This window comes from Remersonia thermophila, chromosome 2 (genome assembly GCF_042764415.1).
Source record: "Remersonia thermophila strain ATCC 22073 chromosome 2, whole genome shotgun sequence".
Taxonomy (NCBI): domain Eukaryota; kingdom Fungi; phylum Ascomycota; class Sordariomycetes; order Sordariales; family Chaetomiaceae; genus Remersonia; species Remersonia thermophila.
In genome coordinates, this window is record NC_092218.1 from 1,311,106 (window position 1) to 1,327,989 (window position 16,884).

The window sequence follows — 16,884 nt, forward strand, 5'->3', positions numbered from 1 at the left end:
TGAAGTCACCAGGTCGGTCCTTATCGTGGGGTCCATGAAGAGTCAGCGATATGCTGATAAGCGATCTATTCCGAAAAGGGAAAACCTGGGGTGGCCAAGCGTTCTAAGCTGAGGAGCAGCTCAGCACCAAGTACAGAGGCACCCGTATGTTCCAGATGTTTATCTTGCTGGAACGGAGTCCTTGGCCGCGCCCGTTGGACACCACCGGTGAGCTCACATGCAACTCAAGCATCCGGGCAGGTGATGCCTCTGTTGGTGACATTGAATGCGCGCGATAACGCACCCCACAAGCTATCGGCGGGATGCATCCGGCTCGGTGCGCACACGAGCGGGACGCTGCATGAGGCAGGCGGCCAATCAGCTGGCGCCGATTGCGTTTCCCCGGGTCGGCCTTGGAGGCGGTGCTCGCACATGAGATGGGCCCATACTAGTACACAGTACTAGTTCATCAGCGGAATCGGGGACGACAAGCAAAACCTACAAGGCTGTCAACGTTGCCCTCTTCTCGGTGTGCAACATCATTTTCATTTCCGATCTCTGTCCCCTATCAAGGCTACCTAAAGACAATTGCCCATCTCCCCATACCAGTCCTCCATGGCCTGCCAAGTCCGCCAGGTAACTACTGAGCTATAGTAGGTACATGCTCCGTACGGTGCATGTGAGCCTTCCTGGGCATGATGATTGGTTGGCGGGCTCCCCTCAGCAAGGTCCCTGGGATGCCTTACCTAAGGAAGGCCGCCGCTTATGGCCCAGCCTCGTCTCCGCCTCACCCAACGCAATCATGGGGTTGACCGCCGCGTCTCGCTCGCGCTTGGCGGCTCAGCGTCCAACATCACAAGCCTTGGAACCCCCCCTCCCCATCTGTTTGACAGAGAGTAGAAGTTGTGCTTCCATCTGTTGTAGGGTGTAGATATTTTTTGTGGCAGTCCAAGGATCGCAGCCTTGAGCAGATTCCCTCCCATCTCACCTAACCAGCAGAAAGAGCGGCGGTACAATCACGTATCGGGCGCCTATCGCCATCAGCCGCCCGCCCGCAGAGCAAGAGTGAAGAGATCTCACGACAATGAGGCTCTCATCACTCGCCGTCGCAATAGCAGCCGTCGCGCCTGGCGCATTGGCATGGGGTGGTGCGTTTCTCCCTGGACTTGCCCCCCCCCCCCCCCCATCTCTATCCACCGCTCCTCTCATGCTTCCTCACCGTCAGTCTTGGGAACGTCAAGTGACGCACAAGCATCACCTCGCCCTCGCTCTTACACCCCCTTGCTTACCATCCGGCCAGGCTTCGGACATATCACCACGGCCTACCTCGCCAGCGACTTCGTCTCCCCAAAGACAACCGCCTACCTCCAAGCGCTCCTGCGCAACGACACCCCGCACTACCTCGCCGGCGTCGCCACCTGGGCCGACTCGGTCCGCTACACGCGATGGGGCCGCTTTTCGTCCGACTTCCACTTCATCGACGCCAAGGACGCCCCGCCGTCCGCCTGCGGCGTCGACTTTGAGCGCGACTGCAAAAAGGACCGCGGTTGCGTCGTCAGCGCCCTGCGCAACTACACCGCGCGCATGGCGCTGGACCCGGCCCGGAAGGCCCTCGCCGGCGCCGGCGCCGCCGCCGCCGCGGGCCTGCCGGCGTGGGAGCGCGCCATCGCCGCCAAGTTCGTCGTCCACTTCGTCGGCGACATCCACCAGCCGCTGCACACCGAGAACGTGGCGCGCGGCGGCAACGGGATCCCCGTCGTCTTTGACGGGCGGAACGTGAACCTGCACCACGTGTGGGACACGAGCATCGCCGAGAAGTGGGTGGGCGGCATCCGCCGCCGGCCGTACGAGGGCGCCCGGCGCTGGGCCGACGAGCTGGCCCGGGAGATCCGCGGCGGCAGGTACGCCGCCGCCGCCGGGGAGTGGCTGAGGTCGACCAACATTTCGGACCCGCATTCGACGGCGATGGCGTGGGCGAGCGAGAGCAATGCGATTGTGTGCAGCCATGGTGAGCAGCGTCTTTTCTTCTCTCTCTCTTTTTTTTATTCTTCTCCATCCCTTCTGTGTTTCACTTACCCACCTACATCTCTCCTTCCGGGGGCTAACGATCGCCAACCAGTCTTCACCTCGGACCCGGAGCACATGCACGGCCAGGAGCTCGGGGGGGAGTACTACGAGAAGGCGGCGCCCGTGGTCGAGCTGCAGGTGGCCCGCGCGGGATACCGGCTGGCCGCCTGGCTTGACATGATCGTCGAGGACATCCTCGGGGGCGAGGAGGAGGCCAAGCGCAGCGACGGCAGGCCGCCGACGGACGATCTGTAGCGGGGCGCTTGCGTTCTCGGGTCTGTAGAAAGCCAGCTGCTACGTAGTCGTAAGATCCACCACGGCCATGCTCGACCGATCTCTTTTCTTCTGGCCAAACTCGTCCGACGAAAGCTCAGATGAAAGATATGTTCGTGCGATCCCCAATCAACCTTTCTTGCACCCAAGACGCCCTTCCGCCCTATGACCAAGTACCAACACCAAGGCCGAGGGCGATCGATCACCGTGATCCGGATCCCCGCTACCCTGCTTGACCAGACAAGCGAGCGCCCGGACAATCGAGGCAACCCCGTCCTGGATGTGACCAAGTTGTGACGACGCCGGCGCCGGTCGTCCCGAGGGTGCGAAGAAGCATCTCCGAAGCACGCAAGGCCAGCAAGCGAACCCCCCCCCCCCCCCCGGACACGAACACGCCGCCCTACGCACAAACGCCAACCGCACAAGACGTGTCCCGCGCGAGCAGCGCGCGATGTGTCATGTGTCTGATCTCCCCCCCCCCCGACGACGACGCCGCCGCCGCCGATCTTGATGCGACGCTGCCCGTCGCTCGCTCGCTCTGCTGTGGTGAGCCCGCGAGGACGGCACTGGCTCGTGCCGAGCAATCCCGGGCCTCAGACTCGTGTTTTGTTCTGTCGATCCCTCGGTGCCGTAATTCCTACTCTCCCCCCAGCTGTGACGTCGACAACGAAGGGGGGGGAGGGGACAGAGACGCAGCATTGAGCACAACCTCAGCTTCGTTCAGCCCAGCCCGGCCGGGCTGCATGGCATCTCCGGCCAAACCAGACGAGACGACGCTGCGTGATCTTGTGCTTTCTAGAAGGCTCAAAGGCCAACGTCTCGCGTCGTTTCAAAGGGCTTTGGGAGAGATTCGAGGGACATTGAGGAGCGTTGCATCGTCTCATGATCCCCTAGGGGGGTTGACCTCCGGGGCCTTGGCGCGTGCGCTTGTTTCATGGCAACTGCCCGGTTACCTAAGTTCCAAAGTTGTACCATGTACGTAAAGCACCGTCTTTTCGATTCCCCAGCTGGCGGTCTAACGAAATACTGGCAAGAAAGGTACCGAACCCAGGGTCCAGGGGAAGGGGAGGGGATTGAAGAATGACATGCTGCGAGAGGATCTTCGATCTCTGCCGTTCCTTTCCTCCCTTGTTGCAGCATTCTTGTGCACCTGGTACCTGCTATGTAGGCAGTGTACTGTGTACAGCTCGACGATGATTTCGTTTCAATCAGGCTCCCCGAGTCTGTAATCCCCGGGCCACAGGCCCAAGCCGTATGTATAGCTTTGACGGTCAAAGGAGAGAGACAGAGGCCCAAGGCCAAATCCCCAGGCTCGCCTATCGTCACGTCGTCATCTCAACTTCCGCTGCTGCTGAGCCACGATACCACGTGGATTACCAAACCGAGGTGTGGAGAAGACCTCGTGAAACATGGAGAAACAACAGCTTTTTTGGCGATGCAACATTGAGTTGCGATGCTCGCTTTGGGGCGGTTTGCTGGGTTGAAATTCCTCCCCTGGAGCTGGCAGGGTACCTGAATCATTCTTTCGGCCGAACCAGGGCACTGCGCATCCTGGAAACCCGAAGAGCTCAACTACTACACAGTATACGAATAGAACCCGCAGAAAAGGCGCTGGGTCCTGCCAACAGGTTGGCCGAAACGTAGCAAGATCGCTGTTGGGGAGGGCTGTCAACCAGCTGCAGCATGGGCTGAATCAAGGCTCCGTGCGGTCGGGCTTCAAGTTTCATCAGGTCTTGGCGCAGCCTTGCTGGCTTGCTGCACATCATTGTGTTGATCTAAGATGGGATGGGATGGGATGGGTAGATGGTTGTAGCTTTCGATAAACGGACGACGACAATGTCGTCATCCTCGTCGTCGTCTTGTGCATTTGTTTTCGAGGCCGACAGGCCGCAGCGTCGTCGTTTGGCCAGGCTAGGACCGAGGTACTTTTGTTCCCGGCAAGAGGGCGACCGTTTCTCTTCACGCTGTTCGGCCCGGGGCGGGTTCCCGCAAGGTCGGACCAGATGGCTGGCCGGCGATCGGCAAGCCGAACGTGTCCCCGACTGCCGTTGAAAGCGAGCTGCAGTCCCGACGCTGGGTGCGGCAACTGAAAAACTGCCGTTCAGGCAGGTAGGCGAAAATCCCGATTGCCGATGGCTACATACACTATCCATCTGGTGCTGCTGTCGGTCTGCAGAGGACCGTGGCGGTTGAAGGAATGATGAAGGGGGTTGAAGCGCCTGGGTTACCCCAGAGGTGTGTGGGGGGAAGCCGGGAAGAGAAAAAAAACCCCCCAGCAGGTTCAGGAGCGAAAGCACCCAGTTTTCATGCTTGGTGAGACGCGAAGTGCCCGATCGCCGTTAGGCGGCGCTTGCTGATTCGTCCAACCCGGGACGAACAGGGGCAAGCCATCGGCATCTGGCACAGGAGCCGCATCAGAGCTTGGGCAAACCCAGCGCGGAAAGACAACCGTTCTGCGTCGCACAAGCGCTATGATGGATCTGGCGCTATTGCTCGGGTCGTGGGCATTGTTTTGAAAGCCAAACGAGTGGCCAGCAGCCACGGGGCGGGTTGACATGTCCGCGACAGTGTCTGCCAGCATGTCGCGGACGGGCGTCTATATGGCGGGAGAAGGTTGACATGGACGGCGAGCGCAAAGGGGATTGGATGGGGCATCTGTTCCATCATGTTTTTGAAGCCTGTGATGAGGTGTCTAGGCTGGGTGCGGCGCTGGGTCCCAGGTCAGGCGGAGCGGATGGGAACGTTGAAGAACAGGGAGTCGGTCAGGAGGACCTGGGACAGTGAGAGATTCTCCACGCATACTGGGCATTCTCGGGTTCCTGGGGCGCAACTGCAAGGGACAGTTTCCTCTTTGGTCGGCGCGGTGAGCCCGGGAGCCAATGAGTTCCGGCCCCCGGGAGCTGAAGGGTGGAGAAACCTCCGCACCTGCACCGTGTGTGTCTGGTGCTGGGTGCTGCAACCGCGGCAAAGCAACTGCTGCAACTTCCATCGGAGCGTGACCTCTCGCCTCTCCCTGGCCGGGCCTCTTGCCTTCTGGACGGGAATTTGACTTTTTCCTGTTGCCTGGTTTTGGAGGGGGGAAAGAATGCACTTCAAATTCTGCAAGGTACGGCTTCCTCCCTGTTTGTGCGCGTTGCATTTCGCCGGGTCTCTGTCAGACCACTCTGACATAACCCCTGCGCCGTGTTTTGGATTCGTGGGGCCCGCCGCATCCAACCGTCTCTTCTCCATCCCTTCTCATTCACTCCCATCGGCCTTTGCCCGCTTGGTCCATCAAGCCCTGGCCCTGGCCGCTCGGCCGTCTGGGGGTCCCTTCGGGGGGGGGCATGCCGGGGGGACGGATGTCGTCGAAACCGCTTGGCTTCCCGCTGCAGGAGAAACAACAGCTTGGCAATGTCGTCGGATCGTCGTCGCAGTGCCATCCCTGTCCGTCTCCGACATCTGTCGTCTCTTATAATATCCCCGGCGCCATCTCGCTCCCCGTTCCGGGGCCCTTTTCTTCTGTCCAGCATGTCCCGTTCCCCCTTCGTGCGGTGGTGATTTTCTCCTCCGTTCTTTCTTCCTTTCTTTCCATCTTTTCCATTCGTTCCTTTCGCCGGGCGTGGGGTAGTACTTGTACATAACCCATTTTACCTCGACACTAGCTGTCGACGGCATACCACTCCTTTTTTTCCTTGTCTCTTTTTTCTCGGACGGTCTGGAACCACCCCCTTTTCGATTCTTCGATTCGAGCTCCTGCGGAGCCTGTTCTCTCCTCGACGACATCTCGATCCCCCCGAGTCTCCCGAATCTTTCGAGCATCTACCGTCCCGACGAGACGCCATGTTGATGAAGAATGCGGTGACGGCCCTTGTGGGCCTGGCAGCCATCGCCGACGCGGCCTCGCTCCAACAGCCGAGGTCGTTGAGGGCATTGAACCGGCGACAGAACGAGTTCAACGCGGCCAACAAGCAGTTCGGCGGTGGTAACTTTGGGGGCAACAACTTTGGCCAGAACCGCAACGGCTTTGGCAACAACTTTGGCCAGAACCGCAACGGCCAGAACAACAACAACAACAACCAGAACCGCCAGAACGGCAACGGTGGTAACAACAACAACAACAACAACAACGGCGGCAACAACAACAATGGCGGCAACAACAACAACAATGGTGGAAACAACAACAACGGCGGGAACAACGGCAACAACAATGGCGCTTCGCAGACTTGCTTGGCGCCCAATGCCATCCAGACCGGTTCGCAGTCCACCGGCCAGCAGGGTGATGTCGCTATCGACGGCCAGGTGAACTCGGCCACGTACGTCAATCTGCCCCCCCAGCCATAATCGGTCCTCTGATACTGACCTTCCTCAGCGACAATGCCAACTTCATCAACTTCTGCGCCGGCCAGGTCTTGACCAACGGTCTGCAGAACCGGGATGGTTCCTGCAACGGTATCCGTACGTGATATTGCCGCACCCCCCTTCGCCGATGCTGACGTATTCCCGCTAACTCGTGAGCAGCGATGGGCAAGATCCCGTCGGTCGACAAGATGATTTCCACCGTGATTCTGAACCCCAAGAACAACGACAACCTCCCGCCCCTCACCAACTTCGACATTCAGATCCAGGTCAACAACATGCAGCTTGGTTTCTTCACCAACGCTACTAGCACCTACTACGCGGCTCCCCAGGATCTCAATGGCCAGGGCCTCGTTGTTGGTCATTCTCACGTCTCGGTTCAGGATACTGGTGGCACCACCAACCCCACCACGCCTCTTGACCCCCAGAAGTTTGCCTTCTTCAAGGGTCTGAACGACGCCGGAAACGGCAGGGGTCTGCTGACTACTACCGTCACCGGTGGCCTCCCTGTGGGCTGCTACCGCGTCTGCACCATCACCAGCGCCTCCAACCACCAGCCCGTTGTGATGCCTGTTGCCCAGCGTGGTGTCCAGGAGGACTGCCGCTACTTTGCCGTCGGCGGTGGTTGCCGGGAAATCAACGGCAACAACGGCGGTAACAATGGTGGCAACAACAACAACAACAACGGCGGCAACAACAACAACAACAACGGCGGTAACAACAACAATGGTGGCAACAACAACAACAACGGCGGTAACAACAACAACAATGGTGGCAACAACAACAACAACAACGGCGGTAACAACAACAACAATGGTGGCAACAACAACAACAACAACGGCGGTAACAACAACAACAATGGTGGCAACAACAACAACAATGGTGGCAACAACAACAACAACAACGGCGGTAACAACAACAACAATGGTGGCAACAGGAACCAGGGCGCCAAGGGCGTTGCCACTGCTGCCGGCGCCATTGGTGGCATTGCCCCGCCGGCCATCGAGAACTCTGGCAATCCCTCTCGCCCGTTCAAGATCAATGAGTTCACGTTCGCCACCAGGGATGAGGCTGTTCAGCGCGCCTGTGCCATTCAGAACAATGCCTGCGCCGACGCCGTCAACAGGGGCCAAGTCCAGGGCAAGTCCGTCCCTGACTGCAACGCTCAAGAAGCCCAATGCCGCTCCGACTTGGTTTAAGCCCTGATCCGTTGCCCACGGCATTGGTTTGCCTCGGCCGACCTTGGCTTGAGTTGCCTGCTTGTCCGAACCCGCTTGACACGAGATGCCTCACCGGGCCTGCCGCCCGTGTCTCTTGACCCGGGAACCTTGGAGATCGGCAGGAGAGAGAGGCCTGGCTCCCTTTGTGTACGGAATCTTGTTCTTTGCAGCATGGGCAGAAGGCAAATTCTTAGTTTTTTAATTTTGTGGTTACATGCGTTGCTGTTGAAATGTGTTGTTCTTGCAGGTGGGCAGGATGGGAGAGGCGGACGAGTCGGAGGATGATGACGGCCCCTCGATGTGGGTTCACGGGATATCCCTTTTCTTGTTTGATCTATTTTTTTCTTTTTTCTTTGCTTTATCTTCTTCTCTCCTTCTTGATGATACGGTGGCGATGATCTGGGATTTTTATGGGACCAGCTCAGTTCATCACATCGTGCCACAGAAGACTCCCCAGCGTGTATAATGCGAGATGTGCTGTGTGTGTGTTGTGTAGTCTAGACGGAGAGGAAAAGCTATACAACAACCCCTCGCCATCCGGTCTGTGACCGGTGGGAGAGAAATTACCCTTGGAAAAAACCCAAACGTGGAAAAAATGAAACACGACTCTCGCTACTTTGCGGTTTCACACACATGGTGCATGGTGTAAGAGACGAAGCGGGGGTCCTCGAGCTGTGTAGGGGAACCATGTTTCGGCTCTTATACTCAGCGGCTTTTGGAGGTCGGGTTGTGGTGAATCCGCATGAGCCCCGAGGGAATGGGCGGCTCCGAGAAACTTGAGGGCGTTTCAGCTTTACGTTTTTGTTCTTGCTCTCCCAATCCAGGGGCTGGTGGGTAGATGGATGGATGCGAGGTTCGGCTCCCTGCTGGAATGAAACCCGCCCCCCCTGACGGGATGAATGTGTCGGGGGTTGGGCTGTGCGAGGCTGAAGCGGGACGGTCCGTGCTGAGGTGAGATGTATGTATACTACTATACTTAGGCGGGCAGCAGAACGGGGTTAGGGGTTTGACATCGCTGTCCAAGCCGGAGATGGACGGGCTTTGCCCTGATTTCCATCCAGCCCTCATGAAGTGTTGGATGGAGTTTCGAGTCTGGAGGATTTCCGTGTCTTTATTTCTTTTCCGATGTGCACCATGGTTGACTTGCTTGCCCAGCCAGGGTTTAAAGGCCGCTTGTTTTGCAAACGGCTAGCACATACGGCCATACCCACAAGAAAGCACGGGATCCCGTCCGCTCTCCCCTAGTTAAGCTTGTGAGGGCCCGAGTAGTAGTTGGGTCGGTGACGACCAGCGAATGCCGGGTGCTGTATGTTTTTTTCTTTTGTCTTGACTTTTTTTTTTCCCTCTTTACCCGTGCCGTCTTTCTCTACTGTAGTACTTGGAGCATGATACGCGACTGGCAGGCCCGACCCCAAACGTTGTCGGCCGTGAGAACACGCAGGTAGGGATGGAGAGTACAGAAGTGACGGTGGACTGGCGACTTTCTTGCTTCCAACTTCCAGCTTGCTTAAAGGCCAATCTGGCCTGTAGAGGTAGGACATGACAATGTCCCCCATGAACGGCGGGAGCTTCAAGATGCGGAGGTCCGCAGGCGACGGTTAACTTGGCATGTCGCATCGTACCCAGAGACGTAGCATAGCAGAACGTCGGATCGTGGAGGGGTTCTCTTGTCCGCTGATGGGGACTCGGGCCCAGGATGAAAGGGGGGCCACATGCTCAACATCCAACTCACCTACACATCTGACCTGCCACATCTGATTGAGTGGCAAGAGACGGTAGGTAGATGCTGTACCATCCAGCCAGCACCGGCCAACTTCCATGCTACTACGACGAGCTTGGCCGGCTGTGGAGTGCGAGGAACAGAGATCCAAACAAGCTAACAGAAATGCAACAGTTCCATTTCGTACAAACAGGTACCTTACACGATGTATCCCTCCCCCCCACAAACACCAACAAACAATGACCAGCTTCCACGCCATTACCCATTATCCGTCCATCCATCCATCCATCCATCCACCCACCCATCCCTCCGGTCCAAGCAGGTACATAGAAATATTTAGTTGTTTTCGATTGCTCCGGAATAGGCAGCGATGCCATAACCAGGCGAGCAGGGGTCTTTTCTATACATACAGGAGGAAATCAAATCCAGTCCAACAAATGACAGCCCATCCCAAACAGTTCCAAGAGTCCAAATGAACAAACGAACGAAGTGACCCTCCCGCCACCTTTGTCCCAGAGTAGTACATCTCATCTCCCTCGTCCCGCCCGACCTACCCGATCCATAGAAGAACAAACCCCAGCGCCGGACCAAGAAGAGGGGGAGGGGACGACAACGACGACGGGTCTTCTTCCCCTTCGTAATCGTTCCCTTTAGATGATCGTCCTGCTCTTGGTGTTGTTGTTGTTGTTGTCGTCGTCGTCGTCGTCGTCGTCGTCCATCATCGTCCCATTCCTCCTGTTCGAGTCGCTCGTTCCGGTGTTCCAATCTTACCGTCGACCCTTTGTGACTCCATTTCGCGAGTCGTCATACCCGTTGGCTTCATCACGACCAAGGTTAGGCAGGCAAGGGTGTACTTGAGCACCCTACTCCTCCTTCTCCTCGGCCAAGCGCATGCGCTCGTTCCACCGGCGCTTGCCCACGCGCGTCTCGTAGTGGGGAGCCGCCGTCTTGACGTCCTGCATGACGCTCTCCATGGCGCTGCGCGTCTTGTTGCGGTAGCAGTCGACTGTCATAACATGTGGTCAGCGCACGCCCTTGCTGCCAACAACCAACCCAACCGCCATCAGGAGAACTTACGGGCTCTCTGCAGGAACACGGTCCTTCCTGCAAACACCCTGCTCTGCAACCACGCCATGCGATATCCCAAGTCATTCAGCCGGACCTCCTTCCCGCGGAAGCTCTTTCTCATCCTTGGAATCGCCACCTCCCCGACCCTCCCCTCCGTGGTCGGCACCTTGACCATCGTCCTACCCCTGTTGGCCCGGCGACGAGCGCCGCGGCCCTCCGCGCGGCCCTCCGTCTCCGTCACTCCGTCATCCTCCCCGTCGCTAGCGTCGTCTGTAAAGAACCTGCTCCCCGTAGCGCTCGGCGGCGGGGATTGCATCTCCCGCGGGAAGTAGCTCCGGGGATACACGCTGCTGCTCTTGCGGAAGCTGTCCGGGATCTCGCGCGTGTCGACGCCGTCGAGGGTGACGCGCACGCGCAAGCGGTTGTTGCGCTCGCTGTCCTCGACGAGGATAAACTTGCGCTTCTTGACGTCCGGAAGGTCGGGGAAGAGGTCTTCGGGCGTGACGTCGTCGAAGCCGCCGCGGGTGGGGGTCGAGCGACCAGCGGCCGACATGGGAGCGGTGCCGACGTGGCTGGGCTCGCCGCCGCTCATGCCGCCGTGCATCGACGAAGACTGGGGGGCGCCGTTGTAGGCGCCGTAGCCCGTGAAGACGTGGGCAGGACGCGAGCCATCAGGCCCGGCATGGGTGGGAGGCTGGTGGTGGTGGTGGGTGTGTTGGGGATCGGAATAGGTTCCATCATCTGAGAGAAAGGGGAAAAAAGCGTTAGCCAATCGGCATCCTTACGATCACCTCAACCCTCGGGGTTGAGAGCAGAGGCGTCGAATCATGTCAGGTTATCGTTTTGGCAGGCGCGCGCGTTGCAGTTTTGTGTGTTTCAAGTGTGATACCCGATCGGGAGAAGAGGGGGATTTGTACATGCACGCGTGGCTTGAGTAGCAACTCGCCAATCTCCAAGCGGAACGCGGCCATTGGGGGAAAAATACAGAGTCGCAAGTATCTTCGAGGGGGCCTTCATGTCCTCGCCCGGGTCAGGCGCCCTATCAAAGACGCTAAAGCAACGAGGGAGAGGAGTGGTCGTTGGGGGCTTCTGGTTCTTCTCGATGGGGAAAGGTGCTCTGCTGGTTGATATGTGTGTGTGTGTGTTGTGTGTATGTGTGTTGATGATGCGTGCGATGCCGAAGTTGAGGGAGCGTTGCATCTGATGCAACGCTGCTCAACAAGGAGGCCCTGCCAGCAAACAGCCAGACGACTAAACGACGACCGAAAACCAGCAAAAACCAAAACTAACAGCAAACGCAGAAAACTAGGTGTAATGTACAGATCTTTCTTTTTTGTACCAGATTGTTTCTTTCCCTGATGTCGCCCCTGATGTAATAGATGTGCCGGAAATAAGCGAGGTTGCGCGAGCCGGTATATAACAGTCGAGGGAAAAGGGGGGGAGGAGACGCGAGCAATATATCTTTCCCAGGAAATCCAAACACGACCCAAATGAGAGAAGACAAGAACTCCAAGGAAAAACAAAAAGGGAGAAAAGCGCGTAATAAGAAACAGGCTAGGCGCGAAGAGGTATCACACTGCAATCACAACAACGACAAACGCGCGCGCTCTTTAGGCCATCTGGTGAAACATACCGACTTCTCCTCCCTGAGTGCTCCCGTCCTGATGGGCGCCGTGGTGGTGGTGCATCTGCGGCGGCATGGCGCCCAGGCCCGGCTTGCCCATGCCCGACGGGTCGGCGCTGGTTCCCATGGTTGGTGTTCCCATGCCGGTCGGGGACGGGCCGCCGGGGACGGTCATGTGGACGCCGGTCGGGGTGGCGGACCCCGGCTTCTGGTTGCGATAGTTCATCTTGGCCATGCGGCGGACGCGACGGCTCCTAAGGCGGGGGTCCGCGTTGCTGTTGCGCCAGCTGTCCACGGCACGCTGGATCAGACCCCTCTTGCCACGGAGCGGCGGGTTCAGCTGAGCCAGAGCCCAGCCAACCGTGTTGCACTCCGTCTCGTACTGCAGGCGGTTCCCGCGGTACTGCTCCTTGGGGCAGCAGGCGCGAGGATACACACAGTTCTCGGCCTTGAACTCGGGAGTGAGCTCGTCCTGGTTCACCGATTCAACGTCGCAGCGGATGGTGTACTCCATCTTGACGCGGTCGCGCGAGTACTCGAACGCGATCCACTGCACTCCGTTGGTGTCTTGGCGAACAACCAACGGGGTGGTGGCCGGGATGGGGCCGGGCGCCGCGTTAGCGTTGACGGTAGTGCCAGACGTGGTGGGGGTGGTCAGAGGCGCGCCGTTCTGCGGGCTGGTCGACGACCCGTTCCCCATGCCCACCGGGGCCGAGGTTGGCGATATCCGCGGCGTAAGGCTGTGCGTCTCGATCTTGTCCGGGCGCGGGCTAACCGTCATCCCCTGCTGCGAGTGCGGCTGGGCGTGCTGGCTCATCTGGTGCTGGGAGGGGGTGTGCGACATCATCATGCCCGGTGACCCCATCGACTGCTGCGACTGCTGAGCATGGTGCGCGTACGGCGATTGCGTAGCCGGAGGGGGCATGGACGAGTACTGCTGCTGCGGCGCGCCATAGTACATGGACTGCTGGTGTAATTGTGACGGCGGCCCGTACATGCTGCGCTGCTGGTCATGAGCCGACGGCGACGGGACGGGAGCAGGAGAGTTGGATTGCCCCGTGTGATACGACATGGGCGGGTAAGGCCGCGGCATGGTGGCTGCCATCATGTCTCCGGTGTCCGCTGGTACGCGTCAGTCGCGCATCCCATTTTTGTTGTTTGGCTGCGAAGGCATCGAATGCCTCAAGGACGCGACTCACCTGCGGACGTGTATCCGCTGCTCGGGTTCGGCGTGCTGTAGGGGCTGGTGTGCGCGTAATACGGCAAGCCGTGGTCTTGCGAGCTGCCGGTCTGGTTCGACTGCGGGTAGGAGTAGGCGGTCGAGTGCTGTGCTGGTGGCGGCGGTTGCTGACCCGGCGTAGGGCTGTGGTGAGACTGATGGACGACGTTGGACGTCCGGGAGTGTTGCAAATGAGGCGGGACCGGACCCTGTTGTTGGGGATGGTGCTGCATAGAGACAACCATTAGTCCTTGCGACGGGATACAGGGTTTTCCTTGAGTCGAAACAGTGCAGAGAGTCAGGTGTGTTTTTGTTATGGAGTGCCCCGAACGCGTCCGAGCATTACGGTCTTCTTTGCTCCAGACGCGTGCAAGGACTGGGGGGCCGGGATGTACTGCGTAGACTCGGACCCCCTGGGAAAAAAAAACGGGCGAGGGACCCACGGCCACGGTGGGCTAGCCTCGGGCATCTGGCGAGTGGGGTTTTTTCTCTCGCCCGGGGGGGTAAACCTCTCTGTTCCCACACACACGGGATCCAGGCCTCCTAGCGAAAAGGCGCAGGGAACCCCAATGCTACCCACCCCCAACGGACCGGCAACAGGCTCGGAATGCTCACCCGAGGGTTTGGATAATCCCACTGGGGCTCCCTCTTCTGCGCATCTCCTTGCCTGGCCGGATCCCGTCGGCGGCGTGTGGGATTTTTGGGGGGGGGGTTGGCACGCCGTCGTTGTCGGTAGGCAACTTTACCCACGCCTGAGACGAAGGCCCACTAAGGCCGAGCCTGCAGGGCCCGCGACGAGGACGGACGAGAGGAGGAAAGGGGAGACTGGCAACAACTGCGGGGATGCTGGCTTGGATCGTTGTGCGACCAAGGATCTGTGAGGATGAACTCACGCGAAAAAACGGTTGTATACCTGGTGAATGCTTGCAGGCTGGACAGGGGAAAAGCGAAAGGCCAAAGTGCCGGGCTGCTCGTGTCTGATATAACACGGCCGGGGGGTGCGGTGATGGACGGGGACTCCGTTGGTCTACCCAAAACGGCCGGTTCCAAACCGATTACCCAGAGAGGTCCAAAAATGGGCAAAAAAGAAAAAAAAAATGTCAAAAAGGGTGGGCCATGGGAATGACGAGGACTGGGGTGGATGGTGTTGCGTGTCACAGCCGCGGTGGGGAGGGGGGGCAAGGGGGGCGAATGAACTGGAGACCAGACGCGGCCAATCAGGGCGACGGGCGCACGGCCTGGTCGCACCACGGTGGCCCATGCCCAGCCAGGAAAATGGCCACCGGGGAGCGAAGCACCTCCCGCTTTGTGGCGCCTTTCCCTTTTCTGCACAAATGACAAGGGGGGGGGCGGTGAAAGGACGGGACCACTCGATCCCCAAGGTCGTTTGGCCAAGTTTACCACTGGGTACACCGATCCCAAAGACCAGCCAAATCGGGCCCTCGACCGCTTTCACGAGGTCGAATCCCGACCCAGTTTCTCCCAGACCGACCTCCCCTGACTATGCCCAAAGCAACAACCGCTTGGCGTCTCTGTGCATGTGAAGAGTGTGGTGAAAGCTCCGAGCTCCAATGTTCACTGATCGCCGTGCTCGTGGCGTCCAGGCATTCCCCCGTTGGGGAGCCAGCGGAGCGGCTGTTGCAAGACGCGACAAGGTAGGCGGGAGACCAGATGCTTCGGGGGCAGCGCAACGTTCGGCCAGCGAGATCGGGACAGGCGTCACCCCGCAGACACCTTTGCCTTCCCAATCTCACCCCACCGCACCACCCACTTGAGTGACGAGGCAAACCTGACTCGGGACAAACCGTTGTCGGCGGCACTTGGTTGCCGACGGCCACCACCTGGTCTCGCCTCCGAGGATGATCGCCGCTTGTCCGGACTGACTGCACATGACAATTACCGGCAGAGCGGAGCGCGAGAGAGCACGCGGACAGAGACGTTGTCAGGCAGCCGATCCTTGTGTCGCGCTCCGTTCCCCTTCCCGGCCGTGATTGGAGGGATAAGAGAGGGGTGTGGTGGCCAGTATGACACGGAGCAACAACTATCCTCTCCCCAACAACTGCACTTGGGGATCGGAGACGACAGATGTTGCGGACGAGTCGCCGGTGGTGCCCGCCACAACGAGCCACGAGATCACCCGTCTCGTGCTGTGCAAAGCAAGGTCGCACGTGTGGCGGCAAATGGGATGGCGACGTGTTGGTATTCTGCAAGCTCGTAGCCCCGGCCAAACTTTTGACGGGCCCTCGAGACATGCAGAGAGCGCAGTGCGCCTTGGGGTGATGCTCGTGCATGCACAACAGCCCCCGATGATGATTGTTCAATCGGCGCTTGTGCAGTGCAAGTGCATCACTCCCGTGCATCGCGGAAGCATGTTGGGCACCCCGGCAGCGATCCCCTGTCGCATGCTACCGAAGCCCTGGCTGGTGGTGAAACAGCTCGGTCCCCTGCAATTCTACCCACATCCCTCCCTCCCCCGGCCAGGGATGCGGCAGTGGCATGCAGCTTTCTGGAACGATTGCGAAGCCCACTTGGGACCATGTCGGACAGGGGAATCCGGAAGACGCGGGACATGGGTGCAAGGAGCTTGATCAAAACCCTCGTCGATGCAACTGCACATCGAGATAAACGTCTCGATAGGCGACGACAGCGCAAAGAACGCACCGGTGCGGGTTCAAAAAAACCACAAAGAAACCAAGACGAAAAAATCCAGCCGTAACCGCTGGGGCCTGGCATGGACGACGTGCGGGTATTGACGGAAGTATCGGGTATGGGAGGTGGAGTGTTGCGCCGCAAAGATTGGAACAAAAAACCAAGCAGACAACAAAAGTCCACACTTACCGAGTCATGGCCCGGCTCTTCCTTAAAGAGGCGGGGCGCAGCCGGCCGGTGTTGAGCCATGGTCAATAGTCCCATAGAGAATGACGGCGGCGGTTCGCCCTAGACACGGCACGACAAGTCTGTGGTTTTGATGGTTGAGTTAGCCAGAGAGATCAAAGAGAGACATCCAGCTGGTCTGCGCTGAGATCGCCCGAGACGGTTGACTGAGCGCCGTGGACGGCGCGCTGCTCTTCGCAGATCGCCCAAGGTTGCGAGGCAGCGAGCGACACGACAACCCGGGGTTGGCTCGAGTCGCCATCGCCGTGCAGCGGGTTTCTCTTGCCAACGAGGTGCAATGCACACCATGACGCGACGCACAATCTCGTTTGGTGACTCAACGTGGTGCGCGACCAGATGCACCAAGTCGGAAAGGTGCGAGCGCGTGTAGAACGGTAACTCACGGGTAGGTAGGTAGAGGTGTGGTACACTTCGACAGGGCTTGAAGCGTCGTCGTTGGGTTGTGTGCCTCTCGTCCCGGCTGCGCGGGTATATCGGGTTT

At 59.0% G+C, this 16,884-nt stretch overlaps 3 protein-coding genes across 3 annotated transcripts; 2 read left to right on the forward strand and 1 right to left on the reverse strand.

Annotated features, from left to right (window-relative positions):
* Nucleotides 1-1,063: 1,063 nt before the first annotated feature.
* Nucleotides 1,064-2,301, forward strand: VTJ83DRAFT_1812 (uncharacterized protein; the record flags this gene model as incomplete). Its single annotated transcript, XM_071008013.1, has 3 exons — nt 1,064-1,127; nt 1,280-1,987; nt 2,099-2,301. The coding sequence occupies 3 exons, from the start codon at nt 1,064-1,066 to the stop codon at nt 2,299-2,301; spliced, it is 975 nt and encodes a 324-aa protein (XP_070868352.1).
* Nucleotides 2,302-6,141: 3,840 nt separating this feature from the next.
* Nucleotides 6,142-7,856, forward strand: VTJ83DRAFT_1813 (uncharacterized protein; the record flags this gene model as incomplete). Its single annotated transcript, XM_071008014.1, has 3 exons — nt 6,142-6,614; nt 6,671-6,756; nt 6,820-7,856. 3 exons carry the CDS (start codon nt 6,142-6,144, stop codon nt 7,854-7,856), a joined length of 1,596 nt encoding a protein of 531 aa, XP_070868353.1.
* Nucleotides 7,857-10,460: 2,604 nt separating this feature from the next.
* On the reverse strand, nt 10,461-13,741 carry VTJ83DRAFT_1814 (uncharacterized protein; the record flags this gene model as incomplete). Its single annotated transcript, XM_071008015.1, has 4 exons — nt 10,461-10,603; nt 10,675-11,406; nt 12,299-13,411; nt 13,489-13,741. The coding sequence occupies 4 exons, from the start codon at nt 13,739-13,741 to the stop codon at nt 10,461-10,463; spliced, it is 2,241 nt and encodes a 746-aa protein (XP_070868354.1).
* Nucleotides 13,742-16,884: the final 3,143 nt, after the last annotated feature.